The 19,294-nt window shown below is 33.0% G+C and overlaps 1 protein-coding gene across 3 annotated transcripts in view; it reads right to left on the reverse strand.

Annotated features, from left to right (window-relative positions):
• MDGA2 (MAM domain containing glycosylphosphatidylinositol anchor 2) overlaps positions 1-19,294 on the reverse strand; it is an 846,425-nt gene that overhangs the window by 89,236 nt on the left and 737,895 nt on the right. For all 3 annotated transcript variants that reach the window (XR_003422473.2, XM_053224436.1, XM_027065661.2), the window contains exon 10: positions 7,743-7,891. Coding sequence is in view for 2 of the 3 variants with exons in the window: in XM_053224436.1 (XP_053080411.1) it covers positions 7,743-7,891 (149 nt within the window). In the remaining variant the exon portion in view is untranslated. The remainder of the gene's footprint in view (positions 1-7,742; positions 7,892-19,294) is intronic.

Raw genomic sequence — 19,294 nt, forward strand, 5'->3', positions numbered from 1 at the left:
AAAAAACCAAATGAACAAAGAAAAAAAAAAGAGAGAGAGATAAACCAAGAAACAGATTCTTAACTATAGAGAACAAGCTCATGAAACTGATGGTTATCAGAGGGGAGGTTGGTGGGGAATGGGTGAAATATGTGATGGGATTAAGAGTAAAGCATTAAGTAATGCACAGAAATGTTGAATCACTACATTATACACCGAAAACTAACTAATACTGTATATTGACTATACTGTAATTAAAATAAAAAGCTTAATTTAAAAAGGATTCTTAATCCAAACTTCATTCTCCATTTTAAGTTTTGATATTTTTTTCGCTTAAAAGTAGTTGAATGAATGACTGTTTTCCGGTGAACTCTACAGTCCTAGTCATTTAAGACCATGAATATATAGTATATTATATATTATATAATGTTATAATATATAATAGCACAGAATATAACACATATAGGTCTTTTGGACAGTTTCTTTGGGAGCAAATTCTTGGAACCCATAAACCACTTATTTACAGACTACAAAAGATACAACTTAGACGTGTAAGAAGTGTTCTCTTATCCAAAGTAATATATGAGTCTTCTGTTTTCCTCTTAACAAAATACTGATTCAAATGGACAGCCAAGATAGGTTCAGCTCAATTAGATTTTTTAACACTTGACCTTGAAATAATATTAAACCTACCTACATTTATTTTTTCCATTCCCCTCTTAATTGTTCACCTTGAATAAAAAAGCAACACTGGTTTGTCAGTATCTGGTATTTTTAAAAACTTCAGGCCTTTTTAAACTTTTAAAATTTATTTAAATGTATGAATACAACCCCCCCCCCCCTTTTCAGGCATGTATTCACATACCTTTCCCTTAGTTTCCATGATATAGTAGATTTTTCTACCTCTTAGTTATTTCTTTTTTCACTGGAACTTCTATCCTCACTGTCTTAATGCAGTAAATTTATGTCTCTACATTTTTGCTATCTTCAGTTCTCAGGTCTAATGCTTCTGGTCTATAAATTTATATTTTCAAGGAGAATTGTTCACTCAAATTCTAGTAGCACATTCCTGCCCAGGCTACCTTTTTTTGTTTTATGTTTACTATCACTCAAATTTAACAAGTTCAACTTAAAAATCTGAGCATTCTTGCAAACTTTGATTCAATATCTTATTTTTATCAATAATTTAACAATCTTTCACTCCAAAAGTCTCTTTGAGGTTGCTCATTTTCTATCTCACTCAGGGTCAAGTAAAAGGAAAATTTTCACTAATTTTTCTGAGTAGTATTACTACACAAAACGAAATATGTACAAAGGGCCACAGACTCAGAAAAACTCTTCAGGAAATAGTTGGAATTTTCCAAGACAACATAACCTTATTTTGCAAAGGCTTTCACAGAAAAGGCCTTTGGCTTGTCCAGGTCTTTCAAATGTATCCTATTTATTCCTCCTAAAAAATAAATTGTGAAGTGAGTATTTATGGAATGAATGAAGAATATATGTGTGGTGTCTTTCATTTGGAAGATGGAGATAGCCACTTTTCATGAACTGGCATATGGCTTATTTCTTTTCCAGAGCCAAAGAGACCATTAACAAAATGGCTTCTCTACCTTTCTCTCCATTGCCTGCTCTCTTCTTCATCTATATACTTGATGATTTCCAGAACATTCACTAAAGAGATTGAAGTAAATGGCAGAAAACAAAGGTCATTGTACTTTTAAAAACTGTTTCTCACAAATTAAATCAATATTCAAGTTCTGCCCATTTCAACATTTTCTTAATTCAATTTTTCTCTCTCCCCTTTCACTACTCTAATGTAAATCTTACTCAACCTTATTTCAAACGTTCCTAATTTTCTTCTCTGCCTCTATTATAGTATAATTTAATATACTATGTATGATATGATCAGATTAATCTATAGAACATGTCATTTTATTCACGACTTAAGACTATACAGTGAATCCACATTATCTATCAATTCTCCACAGATTTCCCTGGGCCAGTATGAAATGTCAACCTATGTCAAATGGTTCCTCCAAACATCTCTCTCAAAGAAATCTGTCCAATTGGCTTAAGTCAATCATACACATTAATCTCATTCTGTCTTATTCTATCATTTTACTTCAGCATCTGTAGACTGCCAGTACTTCTTTACACGAGTTGCTAAAGTACAAAAAGTCATTCCCCATGATCAATTATACTCCATGCTCCTTAAATTTTTCTGTTTCTATCAATACATTAAACGAGGTACTTAGCAATATTAATAACCACAATGGTCATACATATGGTCATTTGTGTATATAATACATTTATAAATTAAAAAAAATAATATTTATTTTTGAGAGAGAGACAGAACATGAGTGGAGGAGTGGGGAAGAGAGAGAGAGAGACAGAGAATCCAAAGCAGGCTCCAGGCTTTGAGCTGTCAGCACAGAGCCTGATGTGGGGCTTGAACCCACAAGCCATGAGATTATGGCCTGAGAAGTCAGGTCCCCAACTAACTGAGCCATCCAGGTGCCCCCATTCATTAAAAATTTTTAACTGCTATGATATAGTATAATATTAAAACTTAAGTAAACAACAATAAGCAATAAATTATTTAACAAAATAACAAAAATGTTTTAAATGTAAGGAAAAATAAACTATAGCTCAGTTTTATGGTCACATGTATAAAAAGTAAACTTAAATTTATAATAAATTCATGTAATAATTATACCAAAAAGTATATTCATAATTAGTGATTTCTTGATTAGTCTATATTAGTGATTACCATTTATGAAAAAAAATTGAGTATAAATCTATAAAAACCAATAAACAAGTCTCTAACTTGGTGATCACATCTCTTACCCATACTGCTTTGCAGTACTTATTGCTTTTATACTTGTTTCTATGGCATTTTGTACATAGTCCTATTATAGCTCACTTTAACAAGACACTGAGGGTAATGCTTCTTTTTTGAACTCCTGGTAATCGCCATAGGGTTAACTTACTTAAAGTTTTATTGACTGAGTGGTCAAATTAAGATGATAATTCTAAGCATTATAATATATCATAACTTAAAAAAAATTTAATGTTTATTTTTGAGACAGAGCATGAACAGGGGAGGGTCAGAGAGAGAGGGAGACATAGAATCGGAAGCAGGCTACCGGCTCTGAGCTGTCAGCACAGAGCCCAATGCGGGGCTCGAACTCACAGAGTGTGAGATCGTGACCTGAGCCAAAGTCAGAAACTCCACCGACTGAGCCACCCAGGTGCCCCTAATATATCATAACTTAAAAAGAACAGAGGCATTTCATTTTATTCAATAAAACATCCTACTTTCCAAGGATGACAGTCAAAAAGCCATATTCATTGTGCATCTCTATGACAGAGTATAAAAAAGAAACTGCATAAAACTTCACAATCCTTTATTATTAAAACTATAGCTGTGTGTGTTTCAAATGCGGCCAAACGATGTTTATGGTACCTTCAGATAACTTAGAAACAGTTTTGCTTGTTCCTTAATTCCTCAGATACCAAGGAAAGCAGACATTCAAATAACCTTTTCTCTTTCCTGTTAAGCAACAAATGAAGCAAATAATTGTGGGGCTAGTACCTGTCTAAGGAGATTAAACAATTGCTTAGCTGAGCCTAAAAAGTATAAATTAAAGATATTAGGGTTTTGAGAAAACTTTTTTCCCACATATTACATTTTTTAACTTCATATGATGTATCTGTTCTCTTTTTAAGTCTCTTAAAGCAGTGATTCCAGAACACCAGTGTTCTTTTTTCTCAAATACACTGCAGCAACTTCTAAGAAAAGTATATAAGCAATACTCAAATTCGAAGGGAATTTTCATCATATTTAAATATAGACTAAATAATTTAATTGAAGTAATCATCCATTTACCAGAAAGCTACAGAAATGCCAGGTTCAGCTCACCAACTCTATCGAGTTGTGGGTTTAATAACACAGCAGTGATTTTATCACCTGTATTTAATAATAGGTAACAAGGTTTCTAACAGTTTCTGGCTTAAAAACAAAGTAGGGCTCTCTAGAATTGAATTTGCCATTATTTTAAGAATCAGATTTGTTTTACAGACTTCATCTAATACAGAAATGTATTACATAATATGTTTGATATAAAAGGGGAGGTGCTCTGCGCTAGATAACCTACATATTTTGTGGGTAGAAGAAATTATTTAGATATATATGCTCAAAATAAAAATACTGGCCAAAGAAATAAGTCTTTTTTTTTTTAATTTTTTAATTTATTTTTGAGAAAGAGAGAGACAGCATGAGCAGGGGAGGGGCAAAGAGAGGGAGACAGAGAATCCGAAGCAGGCTCCAGGCTCTGAGCTGTCAGCACAGAGACTGACATGGGGCTCGAACTCAGGGACTGTGAGATCATTACCTGAGCCAAAGTCGGACGCTTAACCGACTGAGTCACCCAGGAGCCCCCAAAGAAATAAGTCTTAAAAAAACAGGAAATATGTGACATAAATTATTAATAATCCCTCGAGGAAAAACTGGTCTCGTAATCAAAGGTATAAATGTTAGTTATTAGGGAAAAAACCCATTTTTAAGCCATTTTAATCCATTTATAAAATCCATTTGGTTGAGGTTACATTCCTAGCAGTGTTTATTTCAAAATCATGCAAGTTATATTGATTATATTCAAAAGCTCTTGATTCAAGATTCTGTGATAGATTGGGGGATGAAAAAGGCCATTTGTATGTAATATAAAATCTTTATTACAGTGATCATCAGATCAGAATGCAAGAGTGATTTCTGTTAAAAATGCTGGTATCTGTGTCTTTAAAAATGTTAATACCTAAAGGTACATGCCAATGAAAGAAGAAATCTAAATTTTCTAAACAATATAGAAAAATAACCATATTTTACATTACTATCTTTGTTTCCTTTTATTAAGCAGGGGATATTCTTAAAAGTACTCTATCACTTTCATTATATCTAGAATGCCTTTCCCAGACTATGGCTCATAACATCAGAAATACATTTTCCTGTAGTGGATGGCATGAATCTCACAAACTTGGAAAGAATAGTATTAGCAGCAGACTTACTGATCTGATCAAGAAGGTTTTAAACTAAGACTCAAGGTGGAAGAGAAAAATGTGAATCAGTAAAATGGATATTACGGAAGACAAGTTTGAAATGAAAATAAGACAAAGGGACAAAATTGTCTAGAAATTACTTCGTGAAAATCATGGTTTGGAATAATACTTAGGCCTAGGATATACAGTATACCGAATGCAACTAAAAAATAGTAGACATGTTAAGGTAATAAAATGCCCCCTTTTTTTTAACTCCTTACACAATTCTGGTAACTGAATGTGAGAACTCCAACAGATGTTTATGTAAGGAATGCCCTGCACAAGGGAAGCTGGCCTGTGAGGCAAGTGTGGAATGCATTCCACTCCACATCCAATTGCCCGAAAGGTATCATTATATTCAATTTACAGGGTAGGAATCTAGGTATAGGTATGTTCAGAAATCTGCTCCAGGTTATATAGTTAAAAAAATGATGAGGCTAGATTGGCTAGAATTGGAAGCCAGATATGTCTGGAATGCATAATTTGAAAAAAACATAGAGGAAATTTATACACACATATACACTCTTAATTTATTCTAGAGTAGCAGAGTAGGGGGAAATTGTCTAATTTGTTCACAAGGAACACCACAGTGACTAGGAACTGTGTATCAGTGCACATCAGAGAGTTATATACTAGTTCTATGATCCAGATATGTAAAAATAAGAATTTATAGGAGATGCTAATGTAGGAGAGGAAAATCTGAAGAGAAACTGCCATTGGAAAATAGGGTAGCGATCATTGTGAAACATAATACAGAAAGTAGTTTATTAATAATGAGTACAAGATGTGGACAGAAGGAAGGGCTTCAATTAGTTGGATCCCTCTTAGAAGGAAATCTGATTCTGCTCAAATCAATTTGGGAGGAATGGCTCTAATGGTAACTGCTTTTCTGTTAAATCTGACTTAGAGAGAAGGTAGCTGCATACACAGTGGAGACATTGGGAATGGAGGTTCTGAGAGACAGGAGAGTAAAGGAAGATAATGATGAACAGAGTTGGGTAAATTCTGCAGACCCAAAATAGGCAGCCCTTAAGTTTACAGGAGCAATGGGCCATTACCCAGGTACTGTAAGAAAATACATCTGAAGAAGAAAGTAAGAAACTAAAGATGAAATTCTGACTTTATCATTGCAAATAAAGTTATAACCAGAAAAAAAGGAAAAGACACCTAAGGAAAATAACAATTTTACAAATAACAATTTGTATTCGGTTCTTAGATATCTCAAAATACAGATAATGAAAGATGAATGTGAATGACCAAATCAAGTGGTAAGGACTCAGAAAATGAGTTGACATGTCTATAGTCAAGAATGCCCTAAGATGCTGTAAATATGAAAGATCTAAAAATGTTAGCTTAAGAAAAAAAAAAAAGAAAAGAAAAAGAAGTCCACCAGCTGAAGGAAAAAGAACTGCTAACCTTTCTTGTTTATATTTTCTTTATTAGGGAAAATTGTCATCACATTAGAATGAGTAGAACAAACAATTTCGATATACGTTTGGGATTTACTCAGATTTCCTTAGGAACTGAAGCAAAAAGGGAATAATAAACTTTCTCAATGATACCCTGCTGTCTGCTCTATCAGCGACCTATGAATACTTAGACAAGGAAGTGGCAATTTTCAAATGCCAGGATGTATTTACTAGAAAACAAATTCTTTTATTTTTTCATTTAGATTAGATTAGACAGGAAAGACATGAATATTCAACTCACAATATATCTTAATTTGAATAATGTATCTTACATAGTCTTTTATTATAACTTTGTGAACAAGGTAGAAAAACACTGGTTTTATGATAATACAACTGAGGGGATTAATGATGATTGATCAATCTTCTCCAAGCAAACTTTGTCCTTTCTGTTGTGGAAACTCAAAATGCTATTCTGTTATTTCATCAAGGAAGTGGAATAACACTTTACAAGTCTGGGGATAATGTAAAGTTGTGAGGGAAAGCTAAAAGATTATATAGTCATCAAATAACTCTTCAAAAATGTTTTGTTATATTGAAACAGTCACTCCAGATAATATACTATGTAACAGGAATCAATGTAAAGACCCACATTTAAATTTCAAAAATGTCATTTACACCAACAAGGGATAATTTGGTTTAACGACGGTTCACTTGAAAATATTTATTTTCACATAACCCATAATCTTTAGCTACTTTAGGAAAACATACTGGATTGTTTTTTCTCATTTTACTAAAATATTTCTATTCTTCCAATATATTAAATTCACTCTTAAAACATCCTCTCTATGTACTTTGAAACCTTTAGTGTAAAAATAACTAAGACTTCTAACTCCTTAGGAAACAAGACAAAGAATTATGCATTATAGGTAAGTGTAAGCACATCTTAAATAAGTTTCTTTCATAGCAGTGATACAGTGTAATTTCTATAGTATATCTAGTGATGAAGGATTTCAGAAGGCTCAAAGGATATCACTTTAGAATGTCTGCGGTCACAGCAGAAAATGCAAAAGTTAATTCAAACATTCGTAAATAATTCCAAACAATTCTATGTAAAGCACAATTATCTTTCATATGGAAAAATATATTCTGGAATTTATGCAAAATGATTAAAAATTTAGAGCAATAAATCATAATAACAAGGTATTCACAGAGAACCACAAAGAGAGAGAAAAAAAGGCACTGAAGAAATTTCTTTCTCACCTGCCTAATACCCAACCGGTATGCAACAATCCGATCTACTGCATCAGGATTCATTTGTGTCCACTGTAGACTGTAAGAATAAACACGGTGTCTGTTCTGCCACACAGGATTGTAGGTATCATAATAGAATTCTGGAGCATAGGCCTTTCCTAAAAATAGAAAGAGTGCTTAAATTTAACGATGACACATTAAACATGCATATTCTTTTTGACCCTCTTACCACATTCTACCATGTGTGCCATGAGTAATTCTTCTACTTGAAAAGTCGTATTATTAAAATCTAATCAACTTTCTGGAGAATTCTGAGCATAGATACAGGAAGATTTCCTGGCTGATTAGATGAACAGCGTGAGAGGAAGAGAAGAATCAAGGACGACTACAAGTTTTTGGCCCAAGAAAGAATGGAGTTTCCATCAACTGAGATGAAAACCCATTGGAGGATCAAATTTGGGGGCAGAACTTCAGAAAGTTACTTTTGAACAGTTTAAATGATACAAATGGAGTCATCAAGTGGGATATACTAGTCTCGAATTCAGCTCTAATCCAGGATTAGAGCTATATACTCTTGCTAACCATACGCATATAGATTTTAAATTGAAAGCCATGAGATTGATGAGGTCACTAAGGGGTTATGAATAGATACAGAAGACGACTAAGGCCTGACCCTGGAGCAACCCAGCATTAAGAATGATGAGAGAAGATAACCCTGACAAAGTGTGAGAAGGAATAAACCTGTCAACAGGAGGAAAATAAAAATTGTGGCATCCAAGAAGTCAAAAGTAGTATTTCAGCAAGTGAATGATCAATTCTGTCAAAACAAATTAGTAAAAATGAAAATCTGTGTTTAGATTGTGTTTGGTCAATAAATTTGAAATTGCTGAAACAACACAGGGACATAAGAACTTGGGCCAATAACAAAGAGGCTTTTATTTAGATTTTAAGAATATCTGAAGTGCATATAGTGTATATAACATATATAAACCATCTTGTTTTTTTTTTTTCCAAGTTCCAAGTTGAAAAATGTACAGACCACTTGGAATGATAGATCCAACTCCTGATATTCTGAAAAACAGATTTTTTCATACTTCATTTTTTTTTTACCGATAATGTATTTATTTATTACATCAACATTAAAGGAGAGCCTATTAAATGCCATGTAGAATACTAAACATTGGGGACACAATGAACAAAGTATGGCCTCTGTCCTCATAGAAAATGCTAACATTTTCTTAGACTTTTCAAATAACTTTGCAATTCCTACTGAATGATGAGTTAATAAGTTATACATTTATCATCCCTCATTCAACATCTTTTCTGTTTTTTATTTTATAAAAATTAAACATTAAATGTCCTCCTGGGTTTTTCCTCCTGGGTTTCTTTCTGTGGGAACTTCTATTACCTGGTTTTTCATATTTCTTCATCACTACTCATCTATCATCTAATCGTTGCAGAAGAGCTGGCCTGTAAAAATTTTTTTTAATGTTTATTTATTTTTGAGAGAGAGAGAGTAAGAGAGTGAGCGGAGAAGGGGCAAAGAGAGAGAGGGAGACACAGAATATGAAGCAGGCTCCAGGCTCTGAGCTGTCAGCAACAAAGTCTGTCGCAGGGCTCAAACTCACAAACTTTGAGATCATGACCTAAGCCAAAGTTGGACACTTAACTGACTGAGCCGCCCAGGCTCTATGGCCCATAAACATTTCTAAAGGATAGTTAAAAAATGGGTTTTGCCCACTAAGAAGAGAAGTGATAGTCTCTATTACCCCAGAGATGTTCACCAGGAAAAAATAGCATCAGGTGAGCTGAATTAGATTTTTGATACTTTTACCAGCAAAATTACATGGAATCAAATATCTGAATTTTAGTAACATTTGGAAAAGCCTCCCACATCAATATTCTGTGACTTAAAAAAATGTTCCGTGAATATTCATTCAGTTGAATTGGAAATGAATTAAAAAGGAGGTCTCCTGCATAGAAGGAACTCTCTAGAAAAGAGCCATCACATTCGCTTTATTGTTTCTTTTATCTTTTTATGGTATTTTTATCTATTACTAAGTGATAGCACAAATTAATGTTCGCAAGACTGAAGGGCAAAATCTAGGTGGAAAATAATGCTCTGAATGAAGAAATCAATACCCAAAATGTCACTGGCAACTTGTATTTGAGACAAAATTTATCAAAATGTTATTGAGGACGTGCATTTAGTAGTAGCTTAAAGAGCTAGGGGTTTTGATTAAAAGTAAGCATCCGAAACGTAAAAATGAAGCAAGTGAGCTGCTTAAGTAAGTAATGCAAACCTGGAGTGTTTTCATTAGAGACTAGTGATGATTTAATTAAGGAAGTAATAGTCTCAGTAGGGTTTTTTTTTGGAGGGGGGGTGCTTTTGTTTTTTAACCAAGGGGGAAATGCAGCGGTACTAAATTTAGTTCTAAGCATCACTGTTTATAAAATGAAGGACACATTCAAATGGAATGAGCACACAGAGTAGAGTCACAACCTGTGGCTGTTTAGCATAGAAAAGGACAAAAAGAAATCTCTCAAAAAAGGGCAAATGCAGTTTTCTAAGAGTTGAAATTCTATCACAGAGAAAGAAGATCAGACAAATTTTAACAGATCTATGAAATAAGATGAATACCAGCAGGTGGCTATTAGAAGGAAACACATTTTGATGTAGAAATGTTCTCCCAATCCTTTCTGAATATGGAATGATCTACATCACTGATTTATTTTCTCTTTGCTAGAGGTATTTAATCAATACCTACTAATCATTTAGCAGGTCTGAGATGGTGAATAGCCACAGGGTGGCCCTTAAAGTACCACTGAGTCACAGATCTATTGGGTGCTATGAAACATGTGCCTGCTGTTTATTGTATTACTTTAACTGTAGAAATCATAGTAATTTACAGATTCCATTGCATGTTTCTATTGCCTGTAATATAATCCTGTTTTTTGTTTAGTGGCAGGAGGGTAACAGGCTGTCTGTCATAAATGCAAATAGCCATAATTCTAGAACTCATTGTTTACCTAAATAAATACTTTTAAGGTTATTGAAGCAGTTAGACCTTGAAATTAAGAAAATCCTTATGATCCTATGAATAATATGAATTAATCAAGATCTATTTTCAAGATCATCTAACACTCCAAATAGATCCAAATTTCAGTGTAAAATTCCATCATCTGTATATTTAATTGCAGAATATTATAAAGGCTTTCCAGAATATTTTCAAAAATATTTTATTTGCATTGATATATCTGTATTATTGTGAGTAACATAATATGCAGTCATCTTTCATGGACAATCAGATTAGAAAATAATTTAGAAATGATCTGTTCCAATATCTCATATGACAATAAAGAGATTTAGGAACAAAGAAATGGTGGTGATGTATGAAAGTTGATATAAATAAAAAATTAAATAAAAAAGGCTCCATTACAAATTTTGACTTTGATTTGTGAAATTAAAAAAATAGAGAAAGTTTTATTTTAATTAGAAGTTTTATGTTTTTACTTTTTTTAATTTTAGTTGAACTGCACAACCTTAGAATTAAAGATGAAAAAGGTTTTTGGGGCGCCTGGGTGGCTCAGTTGGTTGAGTGTCTGACTTAGGCTCAGGTCACAGTCTCACAGTTCGTGAGTTTGAGCCCCGCGTTGGGCTCTGTGCTGACAGCTCAGAGCCTGGAGCCTGCTTCAGATTCTGTGTCTCCCTCTCTCTCTCTGCCCCTCCCTCTCCCTCTCTCTCTCTTAAAAGTAAATAAACATGAAAAATGATGAAAAAGTTTTTAGATGGTGCACAATATTGAATAGTAATAAATAATTACTGACAAGAAATCTCGACGAGTTACAGTTAAATATAGATATTATGCTTATGTTTCAGAACATATTTTGTACTAAATCTCTTTTGTATAAACTTTATTGAATAAAATGCTTTCTATTTCATTTAGAGAAATAATTTTTTAAAGTGACATACACACACATTTCTTCTCTGATTTCAGAGCCAATCATATTAAATATTTATACAGACATTTGTAAGAAGCTCACCATAATACTAAAGAAATACCCTTATAATAATCCTAGACTCTGACAACCAAACATGACATCTGCTGGTTGAACACAGAAAGAATTCATAACATATTTTTTTTTCTTTTTTATTCTGTGGGCATTTTTTTTCTCCTTCTAGCAAGCATGCCAAGAAATTTCCTTTCTCTTTTATATTCTAGTTTTATTTTTATGCAACGTTGTCCCAGTTTAAATCTTTTTAGACTAAATGATCTAGTTCATTATCTAAACTAGCAGATACTTTTTAGATATATTATGTTCATAGATTGTACATTTTAAAATATTCTTAAAATATACACAGATAAAATATTTAATTGTTCACAATTTTAAATAGAATTTGTATAAAATACATTTACTCTCTGGCAAATAACTTTTGAAAAGTGATTAAATTGGTATTTCAAAATATGATTTTATGCATAAGCTAAAAGTTGAAGATCTAGTAAGAAGATATAACATGTCACTTTCCATAGCAGTAAAGACAGTTATCTCAGACATAGGGTTACTAGAAAATAGTTTCCCTTCACCAGCAAAGGAAGATGACAAAAAAATTATATTAAATCATCATTTAATCTTTAAATATATATATTAATTTTTAACTTTTATTTTATTATTGAGAGAGAGAGAGAGAGCAAGTGCACATGAGCTGGGCAGAGAGAAGAGGAGACACAGAATCTGAAGGAGGCTCCAGGTTCTGAGCCATCTGCACAGAGTCTGACACGGGGCTTGAACTCACAAACTGTGAGATCATGACCTGAGCCCAAGTCGGACGCTTAACCGACAGCCACCCAGGCGCCCCATAATCATTAAATATATATATTAAATCATCATTGGCCAGTGATACCACTGGAGTGCTTGAGTAAATCCAATACCAAGTTATTTTGGAAGACATATTCTCAATTTAGACTACAGAGAATTTATCCTAATTAAACCTCAATGGATATGAATTCAGAATATAACATTACTAACAAGAAAACGTTCAACTATGAATGACTAAGAAAGCCAATAAACAGCTGAATTAGTCTATAGATAAATAGAAACACATAAGAGAATTTATAAATAAGTATGCCCAAGACCATTGAAGAATTACAATAGAGGATGATAAACCAATACTATGGGACCTTCTATGAAAGAATAACTAATATTCCCTACTGGGAACAAAGGTAGGCTTCACAGGGGGCATATTTGACACCTTTATAGATCTTAAAGAAGAAATTGTTTGGACAGACAAGGGTGGCTTATGAAGGGATAAAGAAGAGAAGAAATAAAGCATGGCCCTTGGCAGCGAAAAAGGACTATATGATAGATAATATTTTAGAACTATCACAGGATCTGGTATAACGAGCATGCAATTCCCGCCTTTCCTACAAACTCTGCACTTTTGATGAATAGGGATGATATCATCAGCTGTCATATAACAGCTGACACACTCATGTACTCGAATAAGACAGGAAGAATAGGTCAGTGCTAACTTATGAAGTGCCTTGTTTGATATAATAAGATGTTTCATACTTACCATATAGCCCAATTATTCTCTAATTATTTTAATCAGTACTCAAGTAGGAGAAAAGATTTTATATCTATCTACTAATTTTCACTTCCCAGAGTGAAAAGAACTCAGTGAAATCAATGAATTGAATGAAAACTAAATACTCAAAATGATAATAATCAAGGAATTTCACAAAAGATACACTAGCAAAGTATCAAAAATAATAAAAATATTAATATGTTTTAAATGTGTATTTATTATAAGAAAAGTGGCTACAGAGATTCGTGGGAAACTTAAAACACTGATGATGTACTGATTTAAACAAAGAAACAAACAAACAAATAAGACTTCTAAATATCAGAAGAATCACAGCTCTGTGCCTGTATGCATTTTTAGTAGAAGCTAACAAACACAGTCAAATCATACTGTGTTCAGACTCAGAGGCCGGCTAAGACTGAGGCCAGTTTATTAGACAGAAAAAATCTATGTAGCTCTGTCATTCCTCCAAAGGATAGAAGAAAGAATATGCAATTGTTGAAACCATAAATGTCTTGTCTTCAAATTAGTGAATCCTGAGCCATATTAAAAAGGAAAGAAAAGAAAAAAGAAAAGAAAAGAAAAAGAAATGATTCTATAGAAATGGAGATTTTTCTGGGGTGCCTGTGAGGCTCAGTCAGTTAAGTGTTCAACTCTTGGTTTCTGCTCAGGTTATGATCTCATGGTGTGAGATCCAGCCTAGTGTCAGGCTCTGCACTGACAGTGTGGAACCTTCTTGGGATGCTCTCGCTCACTCTCTCTCAAAATAAGTAAAATAAACTTAAAAAATTAAAAAAGAAATGGAGATTTTTCTAAGTTTTAAATCAGGAATAGGATACAAATACCCTTTATAGTTTTTAATTATAATTGGTAGGAAAGAAGAGAGTGGAGTAGATAACTGAAAAGCCCTGAGTAGGAAACCAGCAAGAAGATGCTGTTAAAAAACAAACAAAAAACCCAAAAACATGATTTGAGAAATGAAGAAAGGTGGATGAAGTCAAAACTCATTACAGATAAACACCCAATTAACATTTGTCCTCTGACTGGATACTATGGGTAAACTCCTAAATTTTCAATGTGCACTGGACTGGACTGGACACTAGAGTCTACAACTGAGATGGAAAATGACTGTATGCATCTCATCCTGGAAGAAGAGTGAAGAGATACATTACCTCTTGGTATCCTATCCTTCTGAAAGCTTATTGTTTTGATTCAAAACTATGTAAAAGTTAGTATCTTGAAAGTGGAGGCATAAGAAAGAGGATCAAAAAGTTTAATTCTATGAAGTCAAAGGGAAATTTTTTTTAAAGAATCAATATACTCATCTGTGTTACCTATATTTGGTAGTTATATGATATTTAATATTAGGCCTTATCTCATTAAAAGAATGTAATAAAGGAATTACTATTGAATTGATGAATCCTGCGTATTCTCATTTCACTAGAAAGATGAAGAATGGAAACATGGAAAATATCTAAGTAACACTGACAAAAGAAACTTGTATCTGATAAAAAAACAATTTATCTTAGAATTATAGTGAATGTCACAGCAGCAATAAACTGAATGCCAAGAGTTTTTTCAACAGTGATAACTAGTCAATATGTGTTCAGGAAACAAAAGCATAACTAAATTATACAGCTGTGAAGTCAATGACAACATCTCTCAGCTAATGATTGTTTAGAGTGTGAAAAAAAATTACAAGACATGTAACAATTTATTATCCAACCAAATCATTAAAGTGAAATGCCTTTGTACTTGAGACAGAGAAATGTTCATCCATACTTTGGCTTACTGTTTGAGAGTCAATATGTTTTCAAATGACCGGTCATTGTTATGACATTTTTTTCAATAACCTTTTTTAGACTCGAATTAATGAGTATTTTTTTTAATTGAAGCACAGCTGACACACAATGTTACATTAGTTTCTGGTGTAAAATGTAGTGATTCCACAAGTCTATACATTATGCTGTGCTCGCAAGTGTAGCTACCATCTGTCACCATACAAACCTATTACAATACCATTAACTGTATTTCCTATGCTGTACCTTTTCTCCCTGCAACATATCCATTACATAACAAGAAGCCTGTATCTCACATTCTGGATCACTTGTTTTGCTCACCCCCTTACCCACCTTCCCTTTGGCAATCATCAGTTCTTTGTATTTATGGGTCTGTTTCAATTTTTTTACTTTGTTCATTTGTTTTGTTTTTCAGATTCTACACAGAAGTGAAATCGTATGGTATTTGTCTGTCTTTGACTTATTTCAAATTTAAATAAATAAACACTGTTGGCATAATCGAATCATCTTTGATAGATCATCAAAGAATATTACTAACATAATAAAAGCTGACATAGATCAAAGGGAATAATGTGTGTGAACATCACCTAGAAGTTGATAAATCTCAATTATTAAGCATTAACTTTTCTTGCTTGATCCACATACCTGTGAAGTTGATAAGGATTATTAGCATAATCTTAAAAGATGCACGTGGAGAAAATGCCATATAGCAGGATTCATATGATATGCTCATGAAATGGCTTCATACAATTCATATCCTTTATCAAAATATGTTAGCAGAAAGTATAATACTTAATTAAAAGTATGATTTCAATGTTCTTTTCTTAATTAACAAAAAGCCAATGAAAGAAAATACTCAGACTTATGTGTAAACTTTTAGTCTTTTTATAGTTTGCTTCAATAATGTAAGTTCACTTGAATATAATATCCTACCAGTTCAATTTTCTTCTACAGATAGTTTTTAGGTCAGATATTTAGAGGAAGTATGTTTATAGAAATTTCTACTTGGAAAATTAACGATAATGACTTCAAATTGTCTAAATTAAAATATTTCACTTTAATGTTTGAAATGCAGAATGAACCCAAGACTGAATTATATAAATTCTTCTAAAAATCATCTTTCAGTGTTGATAATTTAGCTTTTCTTTTAATCTCTAGGGAGGACATTAAAATGATGGCCCAAGAAAACGGCCTCTAGGCCTATTTCCTAAAACAGAAAATGATGATCAGATGCAAAAGCTATAATTTACCAAGAATCCTGTGATTGATTATTAGGAAAGAAATCACTGCTACTGAAATAGGCAACCAGGTAGGGTTGCAGAAGGAATATGGCTTAGAAACTACTTCTTGGAAAAAAAAGGGTCTGTTTTACCAAAACACTAAATGCTCAAGCCACACATATCCACATCAATTGGAAGCTAATATGATGTTTTCCACTGTAAAAATTCTCCCCCAATGTAAGACACTTTTTGGAGGAGTTCATAATTTCATTTGAGCAAGGATCTGCAATATAAAGTTAAAATTCTTTATTAATACAATAAAAATTATTAATAAAGATTGTATACTCAGCAAACATTACTAATGATAGATCCATTTACTTACTGCTAAGGACTCTTTCACTTAGGTTTTCTGGTTGTCAAAAATAATTATTTTATGAAGACAACTGGGTGAAAAACCTGTCTCTGGAGATTCAAATGGATTAGCATATACAGTTTATTCTATTTACATTTGATAGAATCTATAAAATACCTATCATACAACTGACAAATAATATTAAATAAATATTATTCTCTTGCTGTATCACCTCTCACAAAAAAAAAAAAAGGAAAGAAAAAAAGAAAGTAAACTAAAATTCTCTAGGAAGAGGTCCATACTTGGTTTCATTGTTACGGTTTAGAAGCACAGGAAACTGAAGCAATTTTAGTAGGTTTTTTTTTTAAGTTTATTTATTTATTTTGAGAGAGAGAGAGAATAAGAGAGGGAGAGGAGCAGAGACAGAGGGAGAGAGAGAGAATCCCAAGCAGGCACTGCACTCTCAGCTCAGTTCAACATGGGGCTCAAACTCACCGATTCAAGAGCCAAAAATCAAGTCTGAGGCTTAAGCGACTGAGCCACTCAGGCACCCCTGAAGCCCCTGAAGTTTTAATACTAAACTGGACAAATTTAAATGAATGCCTATTTATTTTCTTTAAACTTTAATGAAGCAATACTTCAACACAATTGAGTCACCTGTGACCTAGGAAACAAAATATTTATACAAAGTAGTTATCGACTTGCACATCAAAAATATATTGCTTTGGGTAATATAAAACAATACACACACTTGCTGGATAGCAAACATTTCAACTTAAATAAATAACCCCCTAACTCTAAAACTCTGAATGGACTTTGCCAGAAATGATGCATTTCTGGATATGAATAATTTGAGGTTTTTTTCCAAAATAGGTTTAGACTAGTATCTGGTCCAAAAAATTTAAAAGATGAAACAATTTGGATTTGATGAAACAGCTTTCACATTTGGCATGTAAATAGGAAACTGCTAAGGGTTTAGAGAAAGTTTTTAAATGAAACTTACAAATCCAGTGATATTTTATAAGGAAATATCTAAGTAAATGTTATGTGCATAAAAACCACCTGTTCTAAAGAAAACTAATGTGGAGAGATCCTCCTGAAATAAAGTTGACTGCTTATTGATAGAGACACGCATGAAGAAAAAGGGCAAAAGACTTTGTACTTCCATTACCCACTTTGTATGCCATAGAGCTTGCCCAAAGCCTTGCTTACCACTACCCTGTCCAGTATTTGAGACCTTATGAAAAGTATACATCTGGAGCTGGCATTTTAAAGCTATTCTGTTATAATTTACCACTACAACCATGGACTCATGGAGTAAGAAAATGTTAAGGGATAAAAACTGTATCTCAAATTTATATAGGATTTACAGTTTACAAATTACTTTCCCAAATATTAACTTATTTTAGTCTCACAGAGGTTGAGAAGGGCCAATATGCAAAAGGATATTACTTGGCTTGAGCTGCGAATCTTGAAAGTTGCTAAGAACATCATAATTGCTGAACTAATGCAGACAAGTTTCCTTGCCTGGTTTGCAAATCATCCCTCAAAAAGATCCAAATGAACATTTTCTGAGAAGGCAAGGTTACACCATTCACCTAAGGATTCAAAGAAAGCTGGCTTTCAAATAGAGGATCTTATCCCCATCTTCCTCAATGTATATTATTTCCAAGAATGGTACGATAAAATGAAATTTTTAGAAATCTTTCTTTCTAGAAACATTGCAGGAAATACAAGGCAGAAAGAATACAAAACTATTTTCCTTCATTTTATATTAAAAGATATTTCATTAATATAACCTTCCAAAACTTTTCCCTTGCTTTTTCTGGAACCCCCCTCAAAAGGCTTCTCACATGTAATCCAAAAGCCAGTCATTTCAGGTTTTCCTGCCCTTTCTTTCTTATTCCAACTTCTATCAAAGACACAGTCAGTTCCCTTAAGGTTGTGTACAGTGTGGGGAAATTTTATCTGAATCTGAATTATGTAACTGGAACTATGTGTAAAAAAACCCTCTAATGTACAAAATTTTCAATAGAATATGTGTAAAAGGGAAAAAAATCCTACAGACGGTGTAATATTAGAGATTCGATTTTTTTGTTGTTCAGTCTTGTAATTTCTGACACTGAAGGATTTTGTGTTCTCTTTATATACTACAAATACATCTGGATAAACACTTTCCATTGGGGTCTTCCTATTAATAACTTTGTAAACCTGCTTCTAGTGTTGTTCTTCCTGATCACAGAAAATATTCTAATTGTGGCTTCTAAAGCATTAGTAGAAAGTTTAATCTAGGGAATAAAACAGTTCTTTCTAGGCTTAAGGAAGAATTGATGCTTGATCTCTCCTAGACAAAAAAATCTTTTTAAGGCACTTTTGGTGTTGTGTTTTGCTATTTGTCAGGCACCATGCTAATCAACTTGCACACATTATGTTTTTTTAATATGTGCAATCCCCTGCAGGATGAGAATATTCTTATCATTTTCTTTCCACAAAAGATTAAAGTGAAGATTAGCAGTCTTAAACAGCTTGCCCTATAGTAAGCAACCATCCAGTAACAAAGCTACCTTCTGAACCCACACTGTCCAAAGTCCTTTTTTGTTCTAACA

This window comes from Acinonyx jubatus, chromosome B3 (genome assembly GCF_027475565.1).
Source record: "Acinonyx jubatus isolate Ajub_Pintada_27869175 chromosome B3, VMU_Ajub_asm_v1.0, whole genome shotgun sequence".
NCBI lineage: Eukaryota > Metazoa > Chordata > Mammalia > Carnivora > Felidae > Acinonyx > Acinonyx jubatus.